Raw genomic sequence first — 14,190 nt, forward strand, 5'->3', positions numbered from 1 at the left:
CAAAACATGTGATCTGTTTTCTTTGGTGTGTGTGTGTAGTTATGGACGAGTATATGCTGCCGATCCCTACAACCACACACTCACTCCAGCAGCCACATACAGCGTTGGTGCCATGGTAAGACTGCCATGCCTGTCACACTTTTGTCCCTTTTACAATTCCTTCCTCATAGCCTTTCTCATCTGTATTACAATAACAACCTTAGCATGAGACCCCCCCAAGGCCCCCAAAAATACTATATTGAATTCAGCTACTCTTTGTTCTGTGCATGTCACTTGCTTTAATTGTGTTTTCATTGTTCATCGCTGCAGTTGGTGCAGGCAGGAGTGGAGTGGGAATAATACAGGCTAAATGGCCAATTATCACATTTTGTTTCACTGATGAGGGAAATGACAAAATCATGCTGATAATTCTCTAGGCCATTTGAGATTTTAGATCCAAATTGTAAATTAGAATGCGCTAATCATCATAATTGTGCCCATGGTTATGAGTCCATTCATTTACCAGTGTACTTAGCTGGGAGCAGCAGTAGTAGGCTTGTTGTTGCCATATAATAGAACAGAGGTCGGCATCGAGGGCCGAAGTCTTGCAGGATTTGCATGTTACCCTTCTCCAACACAGCTGATATATGATCAGCTCATCAGCAAGCTCTGCATAAGCCTGATAACGATCCTGTTGATCAGAATCAGCTTGTGTTGGAAGTGACAAACTTCCAAAACCTGCAGGACTCCGGCCCTCGAGGACCGAGATAGCCCACCTCTGCAAAAGAAGCTCGTGCACACCTTGGATAACTGCAGCCTTTTATTTGTTTCATTATTTTGAAGAAGAAGAAGAAACTGTTTCATAGTGGATTATGAGACATAATGCAACTTGGGTTATTTGGAGAACCGCACTTCAAAGTTCAAATTCTGAACCAGGATCTAAACCATTTTAGGACTATTCCATTTAACACCAGCCAATTTCCCGACTGTTCAACAGTATATTATGATCAATCGTATCAAATGCTTCACTGAGGTCCAATAAGACAAGCACTGATACCTTCCCTCAAACCAATTTTGACACCTCACAAAAACAAGCCAACACGGTGGTTGACTAGTTAGCACATCAACTTCACAGTTTTGAGGTTGTAGGTTCCGATTTAGGCCCTCTGCGATCGTTGTGAGGGTAAGCTTTAGGCTACAAAGCCAACGTTAGGTTCTGCCTGAAATTCTTTTGGCGCTTTGTTTTTAATGCTCACAATACTATGAAGGACCAGAATACTGCAAGTCAAAGTTGAATAGTTTAATGCCAGAAGATACCAGAAATATTTATGCACTGCCCAGTGGATGCCATCATCTACACAGTTGCAGAAGAAAGTCGAATGTGTAAAAAAAATGGTTCCCTGTTCATATCACAAATTTACATATGAGTGGACTGTTAATACTGCTTACCAGAGGTGGGCGTGTCAAATAACGAGATAATATACTCTGCATGATCGATGTAAACAGTGAAGTTCGCTTTTTGCGAGGCTCTAATGACACCATACAGGGATTCTAACGTAAAACACACACTGCTAACATTGTTTTCAGTGAGAGAAAAACAACAGAAGCTGTCACTATAGTGGCAACATAAGATGGCTGCTCTCTGGCTTCAGTCGCGAGGGTCCTATTGACAGTCCATTCATATATAGCGGTAAATTTGTGGTTTATATCCTGTCTTTGTCAATGCCCATGCAAACTTGGTCTAAGTGTGCGGAAGGATGCAGAGCATTCAGCAAGTTAAAGGTCACAGCGATTAACAATTCTAGCTTAAGTCAGACAACAACCCAGGGAAATATCATATGCCATATATGTCAATTTTAATTTATAAAGGGAAACATCCAAAACTATCTGTCCTATATAAAAAACAAAAGAAAAAGGAAATTGCTCACGGAACCTTATTACTTGTGCCAACCTTGGCAGCAGTAATTGAAATCAACCGTTTGCAATAACTGCCGATAAGCCTTTTGGATGCATTTTGGCCCGCTCTTCTTTCCCCAATTGTTTTAATTTAGTCATATTGAATATGTTTTGAGCATAAACTGCCCATTTCAGGTCAAACCACAGCATCTCAATTTAATTTAAATCCTGACTTAGACTTGGCCGCTCCAAAACCTTCATTTTTTTGTAGAGACACAAAAAAGATTGAGGTGAACTGCAGAACACGAGAATTAAGCTTGAGGGCACAAACTGATGGTCAGCTGTTCGCCAGCAGGATTTTCTGGTAGACAGCTGAATTCATTGTTCCGTTAAACACAGTGAGTCTGACAGGTCCTGAAAGGTAAAATAGCAACAGACTTTCATTCTGCCACCACGATCTTTGACTGTTTCCATGGATTTTCTTCTTCTTCTTCTTCTTCTCTCTCTCTTTTTTTTATTGATTTATTCAAATGCTGTTATTTTTGCACTGCAAACATTGTATCTCAACATCCCACAGACTAGTTCTTGGGGATTATCAAAATATGTTTTTATTTATTTATTTATTTATTTGTTTATTTTGGGCACATGGATGCCAGTTTTGCCCAGGGTCAGGAACACTGATATTAGTGAGTTATTTGGATATTCTTTTGGGTTTGTGGATAAGTTGTTGGTGGAGTCATTTTGACTGGCCTACTACTCCTGAGAAGGTTTACCACTGCTCCCAATTTTCTCCATTTGTGGATAATGGTTCTGACAATGGATTGCTGGAGTCCGAAAGCATTAGAAAGGTCTTTGAAAACTTTTCTTGAGTGATGGATTTCTATCATTTTGTTTCTCATTTGATCCAGAATTTCTTTGGCTCTTGACTTGATCTATTTCTTTTGAGATCTTGCATCTTATTTCAACTTAGTCAGACAGGTTCTGTCTAGGGTATTTCTCCATTCAACTAATCTGGCGATAGCCATGTCTGGAGGTGACAGTCACTTTCTTCCACTTTAATAAATACAATTGTTAATTCAAAAATTTATTTTCTTGGAATCTCTTCGTGGGATATTTAAATCAGCTTGATGATCCAAAACAGTTAAGCATACCACCTATTGTGTGATTGCGTACTTTTCCTCCCTTCCCCAACTTCCCAGGCATTGTGCATGAGCTTTTCTGCAGCGTCGACATATCCTCACTTAAACTTAATTGAATTTGTCTGCGCTGCTAACGGCAGCCCAAATGCCACATTAATCCTTCCTGTAAAAGGTGATGAATGTCCTCATGCTTTGGCAGCCCAGTCCATGTTGGTTATTATAGTTCTAATTTGGTGGATACCACCTCACCCCGCACTCCTTGGTAATGAAATAATTAGTCATTTTGATAATTAAATCTCCTGTGGCGCTCCAGCCGCAGGGAGGACGTGAGGGAAAAAGAATTGAGTGAGCGATGGTCAGAGGAGTGTTCAAATGTGATCATTGGTCACAATTTCCCACTCAGACCAAAGAGAAATAGTTATGAGATGTAATTTAATGTCTATTACTCAAATTGTGTCAAGTTATAAGGTGTCAGTTAAATGTAATTAATTGTTAGCGATAAGCAAACGTGAAAAAGCAGAGAAGTCTGTATAGTTTCCAGCACTTGCCTCTTATATTGAATGATTTATTACTTGTCTTGCTGTGAATTGCATCAGCTGACAAAGTAAGGTCCATTTAAAAATGTAGCATGACTTCATACTGAGACAGATTTCATTATGTAAAGTCAGGTACTCTGAATCTCGATGCTTTTACTGCAGTCTCAATCAGTTCTCTATCTGACTGATTTTGTGTCTGTGGATCTTGTAAGAGATGCAAGCCAGAGCTCGTGTAAACATTATTGAAGTGGCAGATCGCCCCCCCTCCCCTCACACACACGCACACACACGCACACACACGCACACACACACACACACACACACACACACACACACCCTCACACACACACACACTCCCCACTTCTTTTCTTTTTTTTTTGCACTTATGTAAAGCTGATTAAAGAATACATTGGTCTGGTTCACGTTTGTTTTGGTTTTGTCGATTCAAAAACAAACAAAATAAGGAAATCCTATTGTAAGAGTTTGTGTTTCCTATCCATAAAATTGAAATCAGAACACATTCTTTAAAATGTCTGTATTTGAATTCAAACTGAAATTATTTCTAGCTGATTTCCTATAGATGTCACACAGTACTACTACCCATTTCCCCCAAAATATATCCTTGCGTTATTATCCACATTGTGATCATGGAAGGTTGTGATGTGTGTCAAAAAGGGAATTTATTATGATTATTATTATTATGATTATTATTATTATTATTATTATGTTTAACTTTAATTGGTTACCTGCATGAAATATAATAAATATAATGTGCCAAAATGTGACCCCCCCAAACACACACAAAGAAAAAAAAATCCAAACAAAAAACAATTGTGTTTTATTCAAATATCTGTTAGGCCAAAGCAACAGATGCCACATTTTACCCAGCTGCAGTGCTGTTGTAAAAGTACTTTTGAAATAAAGCGGAGTTAAAGCAACACTAAGCAACTTTCAGTTTACGTTGATTATGGTGACACCATATAGACAAAAGCGGTAATGTTATGCCTGAAAGAAGACCACATTTCCCATGAGCTCACGCCAGCGAGGGTTGACATTCAAATTGACTTCTGTCTTTGTAACGAATGGAGAAAGGGGGAAGTGACATATGCCATAAAGCTGTCAGCACATTTGTAATTTTTTTATGTGGCAGTGTTCCTATCATCCTCCTCAAAGTTGCTTAGTGCCAGTAAAAATGATACAGACCCCTCAGGCCATGGAAAGGTACCATTCAACTAGTGGTAAGTCCATGTTTCTTTAGAAGAGTTATGAAAATATTTTATTAACTCTTTCACTGCCATTGACGTTTATAGACGTCAAGTAAAAACCTACGGAGCACTGCCAATGACGTCTAAAGACGTCATCCAATTTTTATTTATTTATTTTTTTTTTTGAAACGGGTGCGGGCAAGGCTTCCGGAGCTATGGTGAAAGTTTCCAGCCGGTCTGTTGTGCCTAATGACTATTTTTGGCCCCGAGAGGGCAGCGATGACTCTCTTTTGACAAGATCGGGTGGGCGTCAGTAGAGGCGGAGCTAGAGCGTCGAGCAGGAGATGAGAATGGAAGACAAAGGAAAAATGGCGGCCGGTCGCGAGGAGCTCACGCCCGAGCCGTTTTTTTCAAAGACCAAAAGCATCGCTGAAAGAGCACATTGTTGACGACGATGATCATCATCGATGATGAAGATGAGGGTGGTGACTCCGTGGTTGGGAAGCATTGACGCGGCAGTAGAAGACGTTAGATGGAGCTAGATGGAGGAGGGAACGGGCAATGGCGAGCGTTTGCAAGCAGCTCTACACTTACAAGACGAAAGGCATCGACCCACCCTTAAATAGTACATTGATGACGACGATGATCATCATCGATGATGATGAAGGTGAATCCGAGCTTGATGGCGAAATTGGAACCGCTGACGCGGCGGCTATGACGGTGTCGTAACGCGGAGCACATCCGAGCACGCACAGGCGGACGTTCGATCGGACGACGGAGAGTGCCCCGAGTCCAATGCATATTCATCGGAGGAAGTGTGTACAGTCTGCTACTTGCTTTTTATTCCCCGGAAAAAAAGGCCGTCAAGAAAGTGTAACGTTTGCACGCAAAACGGACCAATGCGAAAGTGAAAGTAAACTGTTGTGCGAGTCCTGGCGTCTCCTTGCACGCAGGAGAGCGTTACAAAAGGAAAAACTGTATTTGAAACATCCACATAATTGTAAGTAGTACCACAGTTGCACACATTTGTAAATAGTTTGCGAAATTGTTTTGTCAAATTGTTACACTGTTGAATGGAAATAAACGTATTTTGCAATCAAAAAACACTTTTTCATTGTTGGTGAAAGCGTTTTACAGAAGTAAAGCACTATTTAGGTGTTTGTGGCATCATTCATGGACAAAAAGAAGTGGACAATTCACTAGAGTGCATGAAATAACATCGTTTCACAAAAAGCTCTTTTTCTCCGTTTTTGTTTCAAAACAGAGAATTTCGGTGAAAGTAACCATTTTCTATTGTTGTTTACTGAAGAACGGAATAAGGTAGAAACAAACTTTTTTTTCTGATGAAAGCTGAGAGTCCAATCTTTCATTTAGTAGTATGTGTGTTTCCATAGTCCAAACACAACATTTTCTGTGGACCTTGAAAGATCACTCAAAATGCTTAAATCGGCTGGCAGTGGGGACAACCCGTTTCTGAAAACGTCTGGCAGTGAAAGAGTTAAGGTTGAAAAGTTCCTTAGTGATACTTTAAACATAAGTTAATTTTTTAGAATCAGAAAACAAGAAACCAAAGTAGAGATTCAACAGTACTCGTTTACATTAGGCAGGGGTTGTCATACAAAGTCAGGTGCATGATTTGTTTGGCACATTTTACACCAGTTTCTTTTCTTGACACAATTTTTATCCAGGCTTGAAAGAGGCAGTAGACTACATTATCAGGCTCATTCTTTCGCCGTCCTTTCAAACATTTTGAAGAAACTCAATGATTTCCCCTCTGACAAATAACATATACACAGTCCCCCGTGACTGTGAGGTGGCTCCCTATCTTTTACAACTGAATACAATGTGAGGGAGTTTCCTCCCAATTGCTTATTGACTGACAGAGGCCTCACTGCCATGCATAATATTAACTAATTGGCTCCCCAAAACGTATAAAAACATTTGATTTTAAATACTGCCATGGTCCCAAAAACGTATTTATACATTTATCTTTTTATTTATTTTTTATTTTTTATGCTAGAGCATACAGAAGGCTTTGATGCAGCCTCTGACCTGAAGAGGACGCTTAAAGCATTGGTAGTTATTACAAATAATAGGCAGCAGGTGGCAGCAGAGTATAAGAGATCAACTAGGGCCATGTTGCAACAAGCTCTTTTTGACAGTGTTTTCAACAGGAATGTAAATAATGATGAAACTTAGCTATATTCTAATGCTAACGGCTGCTAAACGGAAACAGATACAAACATACTTTTTTTCCTGATGAAGAAAGAGACTCTAATCTTCCTTTTGGTAGGAAATATTTTTTTAGAGCATGAGAGGTTGAAGCAAACAATTTTCATTTGACTTAAAACTTTTTAAGCGCAAAACACTTAAGGCATGGAAATGGTTTCATTACACACACACGCACAAAAACACAACAACAACAAAACACACCTATCCCTGTGGCAAGTTTAGCCGTTTTTATAATGTGGTGAGTAGTAGTAGTAAAGGTGGTGATTGGAGGGTGACACATGACTTACGTTCGACAGTGCAGTGGCTACCAGCTGTTAGTTTCAACATACGTAGCACTCCCCACCAACACACATACACACAAGGGTCTTCACAATTCACATTATAGGTCACATATTTTGGTTTCTAAACAGCGTATTTTGCCAAAAGTTGCGTGATTTTCATGCCTGTTGATGTTTAGTAATTTACCAACGCGGCACCTTTCAGATGAGATTAACCCACGTTAGTAAATAAATAAAATAACCGGCCAATAGTAGCTGCACTTCTCGCAATGGCGTGTATGCAACTCTGCGTAAATGACATTTTCGTCTGTCAAAGAGCGCAGTCAGCGCACAACTGTTTGTTTCTTTCTAATCAAATTTTGAACATGTTCAAAAATTCCCTGTACCAAGAAAAATGGTTTGACAACATAGAGATGGTTTGGGAGAGTGTGGCAAGTGGCTTTGCAACGTTATGCAACACTGAAGGAAGCCTGCCGTAAAAGCAACAATTGCTACGTGCGTGCACCATTGGCTCAGTGAGAAACGGGCTTAATTTTTCTGAATGACGGAAATCCGTCCCGGCGACGGAGAACTTTAACCCTTGTTTTAGAGCAATACACAATATTCTGTGGGCCTTGCAAAATCAGTAAAAATCCAGTAAAACAGCCAGGAGCGAAGGGGGTTGCTTCAGTGAAAATGGCTGGGAATTAATGAGTTAATGGTCGTTAGCATTACATGGACGCTCCAATTTGGAGCATACATCTTTGGGTTTCATACACCAACTCAGGCTGGTCTGTCCAGGTCAGATCAGCCCGAGTTATGCTAACTAAGCTTTTTTGCATGGAACTGTAGAAGCCTTCCCAGATGAGAGGTGAAACATCTTCCACGACAAACAGAGCTGATTTAATGTCCTGAGAGAGTTGCATCTCAACCTTCTCAAGAACATTTTAGCAGGCATAATAAATCTTTAGTTGATGCTGTCAGTCAAAATGTTCTGTTTAAACTAGACAAAGTGGGAATGCTGAAAAGTTGAATGCTGAGATTTGAATTCATGTGCTTATGAAGTAAATTGAAAGATAATTTATGTGAAGATTACACATTTCTAAGTGTAGTTAAGTGACAAATGAATAAAATGAAAACTTGAAAAGCAATCTGTCTAAAGTAGGATTTAATCATTTCAAAGAAATTATAATCCTGATATTGCTGATATTCCTGATATGATAGTCAGTTGGTATCGAACCATTGAATGTACTAAAATGTGATCCAAGCAGGGTTTAATCATTTCAGTGAAATTATAATTAATTTGATATTGTAGTAAGTTGGTATATATGTATATCACACAACAGCCCTGGATATATTTGCAATGTACAGTCAGAGGTTGGATTTGACGCTGCAACCTCCTGGTTACTGGACAATGCTCTTTACCAACTGCACCAGCATTCCCACAATGACCCTTTTGTTTGAGTTTTTTTTTTAATCCATTCTCCCCTCTAATTTGTAATGATTATATTGACTGGATTTCTTTCACATAGCAGTTGGCATGTTCCCCTGGCATGAAGTGTCTCGCTGTGCTTGCTGCATGACGATTGCTCCGGTCTTGGGTCTTTTCATCCTCCATCGCTTTGCACTGGAAAAACGGTAATGTCATGTTGGAACTGCAGTTCTAGTTGGTACTGGACCGGGCGGGGTATGGGGTGCTAACAGGGGTGTGCATATGTTTGATTTCGTGTTTGTACTTTTTAGAATTTCTTGTTTTCTGGATTGTGTTTTTCAGAATGCATTCACCCCTCTGACAGATGCCAAAACACGGAGCCATGTTGACGACGTAGGGCTTGTGCTGTCCTCCCTCCAGGCTAGTATATACCGGGGAGGCTACAGCCGCTTTGCTCCCTATTAGCAGCACTTCCAAACAGAAACTCAACCTTCCAACTGGACAGGAAGAAAGTGTGTGTGTGTGTGTGTGTGTGCTCCTAAGAGAGAGAAAAATATATTAAGACTAAAATGACAGCTGATATTTTTCATCTTATACCTCAGATATTTTGTGCTGTGTATTTTGATATTGTGGGGTTTTAATTTCTAAAGATTTGAACATAATTTTCAGCTGTAGAAATTGTGTCCATATTAGTACTAATAGAGTAAATGTTAGATTAAAAATTAGGACACTGAGGAAATACTTATCTGATGCATATTGTTGTATATAATGCACACTCTTTATGATAAATATTTTGTTTTAGTTTTTTTTTTTTTAATCTCTTTTGCCAATGATAAGCACGAGTCTCCAAATGTTGAGATTTGTGTTTCTATTCCTAAAACAATGATTTTTATCCTCAAGTAAGACAATTTGGAGTCAAGGCTTTCATTAAATCGCATTGAGTGTTTAAAAGGATAGTATAGTGCTTGTCAAAAAATCCTTCTTTCTCTGTATCCTTTTGCACTTACCAATTTGACTGATGCGTTATTTTTTTGTTTTTGTTTGTTTGTTGTTGTCATGTCAACAACATTGTTATATAAACAGAGTTTTTGTGAACATTAGCGGCGGGAAAGGCTAATTAAAAGCGGTATGGGGAAGCAAAGGATTGTTAATTTTTTTAAACTCCATCATCTCAAGATCATGACTTTCTTATCACATTTGTTTTAAAGAAAAATCTGTTTTCCAGTGACCTCAACATCACATTTCACTGTACAGTTTGATTATGGTCATTGTTCTTTCTGTTGTGTGTATTGTTTTATTTATTATTTTTGGTTATTGTACAATAATTAGTTTTTTCACAGATATGCATCACTGCACTTTTGTTAGTTATTTTGGGGTAATTTGGCCATGATTCCAAATTTTGACTAGGATGTGGATGGGAAGTAATAAGCAATGGCAGCAAGTACCCGCTTCCATAGACAATAATGACATAAGAATTCATCTGAGGATTGTGAATGAGAGGAAAGCAAAATAAATTTAAATAAAATCACAAATTGAGCATTTTGCTGCACTATCCTTTTGTGTCCCAAGTAGCAATGGTTATTAGGATGTAAATGTTTTGTTATATTTTTTAAGAGGAACTTCCAATAAATTCATTGGTATAACTGAAAATTTTGATATTGCTGGAGAAATTTTAAGTATATATTGCAGTGTATTTTGCCGTTTTTTTTTAATGTACTTTTTTTTTTTGTCCATTATTTAAATATTTTTGGTGGGGGTGGGGGCTTACGATATAATATTCAAACAATGTATAATATTTAAACTGTGCAGTGAAGACATTATCTTATAACAATTACATAATGGTATAATGTTTTAGATTTAGGCAATTAGATCAGTTGTTAGGGCAAGCTAGCTCCTTTTCTATTAACTCATTTCTAGCAAGTCTTTACAAATAATGACACTGTAGTTATACAGTATCTCATTTGTTTATCTTATCAAATGTACCATTTTGCACATGTAACTTGTAATTTCCACATAAATCTGAGACATATCAGTGCTGTAGGTGTAACTCTTTTTTCTTCATTTGCTCTTCTGTTATTCTTAATGTGACATAACTTCCTTTTCTAGACTATCAATCAACCTTTACTCATTGGAAAAATAACTGTTTGAATATTATACAATTATATATATATGAAAAGTAAATCATTTGTGAACAAGCAATTAATGATGTACATAGAAGCTGATGGAAACAACCTGTAGTGTATTTGAAGGATGCTGCTTGGGGAAAGGGAGCTTGGCTAGGGCTGTATTGCGTGCCACTCCGTGCACCACGTTCTGTTTACAAACGTTCCCAATTAGTGGTGGTGTTATACACATATCTTCCCTTTTGTATCGATCACAAATTTGAACCGTCAGCTGCACCGCATTAAAGGCAATGTAAAAGCATCAGGGCAGTTTGTATCTGGGTCAGTTCTGAATGACGATGTCTGCTCAGAGACGGTATGACTTGAAGGTCTTCACTATGCTGAATGTCTGATTCTGTAACTACTTTAACTAAGTGCTGCTTCCAGTAGGTGTTGTGGTTCAAAACGAGTCATTGTATGTGCATGTACTATGGTTCTTCCACATGTCAATAACCATCAATAAAGTTTTGTTTTCTCAAGTTTTTATGCTTGGTTTCCATATTGCACATAATAAGATGTAAGAAAACAAGAAATAGCAGGGGGGTATTTAATTTATGCACCCTAGAGGGGGAGGGGTGGTAATGCATTTCTTGGGTGTTATTTTTAACAAACACTGGGATGAACTTTGAGAATGACTTCACTTGAAATATAATCCATTTTGCTTTGTGTTACCTCAAAACTGCATATTGTGTGTTTGTCTTTTTAAATGTTTTAAATCCTTTAATTGGTTGTGAATCAAACCTTTGGTAAGAGATCATGAATGCTTTCAATACTCAAATAGTTATATTAAAGCATTTACTCCATAGCTGTAGAAATTATATCTATATAATGCACCCATTTTAATGAATCTGGAAGGATGAAGTTTGAGTTCAGTCTTTTACAATAACATATAAGTTGCAGAAACATTTACTTGTTTTTATATTTGAAAGTATTATTCATGCACTGATTTAACTATTTTCTTAAATGCACCACTCCACAAGGTGATGAAGAACACTCTTTGGGTCATGTGAATCATGTCTGTCCATGCTTGCCTTTTCATTAAATAAGACATGAATTACGCTCAATCTTAATAGTGTAATTTTTGCCTCGTGGCTAGGCCAAAAGATAAGCAATATAAGTGTTTAAATTTGATAAAGGGTTCACATTACACAAGTTAATTATGTCTCACTGGTGAAGAAACTGGTGATCAATAATGCATGACAGGTCACATGTCAGAGAGGCATCTACAAAAGGGATATTTAAGGATCAAATTGTTAGGCCAGAGCTCATCTCTGGTAATGATTCGTCAAATTGGCATGTAGATTTTATTTTATTCAGTACAGTATACAATGTTTTGATGAGTTTTTAGTCCACATTTTATTGTGATCTTAAAAGTAGGTCATTTTTCACAGAACATTATTGAACAATGAAATCTATATAACAAGCTCTATGCATGTGCACTATGTATTTCATACAACTACTTTATACTGTATTTACATTTTCAAAAAGAGCACATTTTTAAATTAAATCCTCAAGCTTCCCTGATAAATTACTGTTGTGATGAGGTAAATTTAGATATTTGAAAGAACATTTACTCTAAGTATTGATGAGTAAGAGTAAGTTTTTGAGTTTCAACCCTGACTGGGGAAAAGCACAAAAGCACAAAGGTAGAAAAAAGTACTAAGATAATTAATCAAAGCAACTGTCTACACTAAACGACATCTTCAAGTTTAAGCATGTGTTGGTTTGTTTAGGATTTGCAGAGATTGCATCTTAAGGAAAGTGCAATCAAAAATGTTTAGCAAGAATAAGACTTTTCTAAGTTTAGGCTGCTTGACTGTTTGTCCCTTGTTATAAATAGCCATAATAGTTTATAAATGCGTGTGAAGAGTGAAAACTATATATAGATTTATCATTATAAACTCTGTAACCTAAATCGGGGTTGTTGGACTAATCTTATTATTTTTTTATATATATATATATATTTTTTAATTTAAGCTACTTTTATTCTATTCTGATTAGTATACGTTTTTTTATGTTGATTTTTCCCTCCTTCCTATCAGTTTGAGATTTGCTGTTTGTTGTTAGTTGGTTTATGTGCACCATCTTGTGGTCATTTGGCTACATCACAAGATCACAAGAATAATGATTTTGACTTGTCTGACATTTTTCCTGCTCAAGGTTTTTTTTAATTTTCTTTTTTCCCCCGAGTATCACAATAAATAGCAGCAGCTAATCAGACACGGACACAACCAAATAAATGAAATGAATATATTTATGAACTTTGCAAAACTATGAGGGTTGTACTCAGACACCATAATAATATACTGGTGACATGATAATCACCAGAAGGATGACAAATTACTACAGTTATTCTTTTTTTTCTCTTTTTTTTCTGGTGCTGGATTTCACTTTCCTTTCTTTTCTTTGGTCCTTTCTCGGGTTTCCTGACGGCCTCACGACTCTGGCTGAAAGTGTTCGGTTTAGGGAAATGGTATGGGATTTTTTTTTATTTTTTATAGGTTTTAGGTGAACTAATGAATGCACGCACGCATGCACGCACGCACATACACATATTCACCCACATACAAAAATATATATATATACAAAAAAATATATATATATATATACTGTATATATATAAATTTAAAAAAGGCGAGCAATGATGATGACATGTCAAATCGGTAAAATTACCGAATGATCAATACTGAGCTCTCCAGAAAAAAAAAAATTACTACAGTTATTCTAATAAAGCTATTCTAATATAAAGGCAGAAATACTATACATACCTATTATGGTTTTGCTGACTTGGTATAAAACTTTTGCACAGTTCATTATGTTCTTTCAAATGATCACCTTTAATCTTCAAGTCATTTACAGTTAGTAAAAATATCTCCTCTAATATTTCAAATAGAAAAGTCCGGTAATTATTGACTTGGGGAAAAAAACACATTGGAAGAAAACCAATTAGTAGAAGATCCACAAAAAAAAATTGAACACACAAATTGTATTGATTATCATCCAAAATGAATTAGGAGGAGACAACAATTAATGTAAAAACTGAGCTTCACTTTTTTGTCTGCTGGATACACATACAGAGGCACGTACATGCACACAAAAAGCCTGGCTCCCCCGTCAACCATTGCAAGAAACTTGGCCCAGTAGAGTCTCTCGTCGTTCGTAACAAGATCTGCATTGACATTTCTCACAGAACCATTGTAACATTATTTCAATAAAACTAGACATTTTCCATAGTTTAAATGTGGAACAGTTTTTGAGGCTTTGCTCACAATTCATGTGGCAGCACCGTGGAAGGTTGATACACTGTTACAATATCACACAAAAGTGAGTACACTCCTCACATTGCTGCAGA

The 14,190-nt window shown here is 37.3% G+C and overlaps 1 protein-coding gene across 7 annotated transcripts in view; it reads left to right on the top strand.

Annotated features, from left to right (window-relative positions):
- rbfox1 (RNA binding fox-1 homolog 1) overlaps positions 1-11,322 on the top strand; it is a 351,722-nt gene extending 340,400 nt beyond the window's left edge. For 5 of the 7 annotated variants that reach the window (XM_077556739.1, XM_077556741.1, XM_077556737.1 and 2 more), the window contains 2 exons: positions 40-115; positions 9,019-11,322. In XM_077556739.1, the coding sequence (XP_077412865.1) occupies positions 40-115; positions 9,019-9,141 (199 nt within the window). In that variant the 3' untranslated portion in view covers positions 9,142-11,322. The remainder of the gene's footprint in view (positions 1-39; positions 116-9,018) is intronic. The other 2 variants (XM_077556743.1, XM_077556742.1) reach the window with 1 other exon arrangement.
- Positions 11,323-14,190: the final 2,868 nt, after the last annotated feature.

This window comes from Vanacampus margaritifer, chromosome 2 (genome assembly GCF_051991255.1).
Source record: "Vanacampus margaritifer isolate UIUO_Vmar chromosome 2, RoL_Vmar_1.0, whole genome shotgun sequence".
NCBI classification, from domain to species: domain Eukaryota; kingdom Metazoa; phylum Chordata; class Actinopteri; order Syngnathiformes; family Syngnathidae; genus Vanacampus; species Vanacampus margaritifer.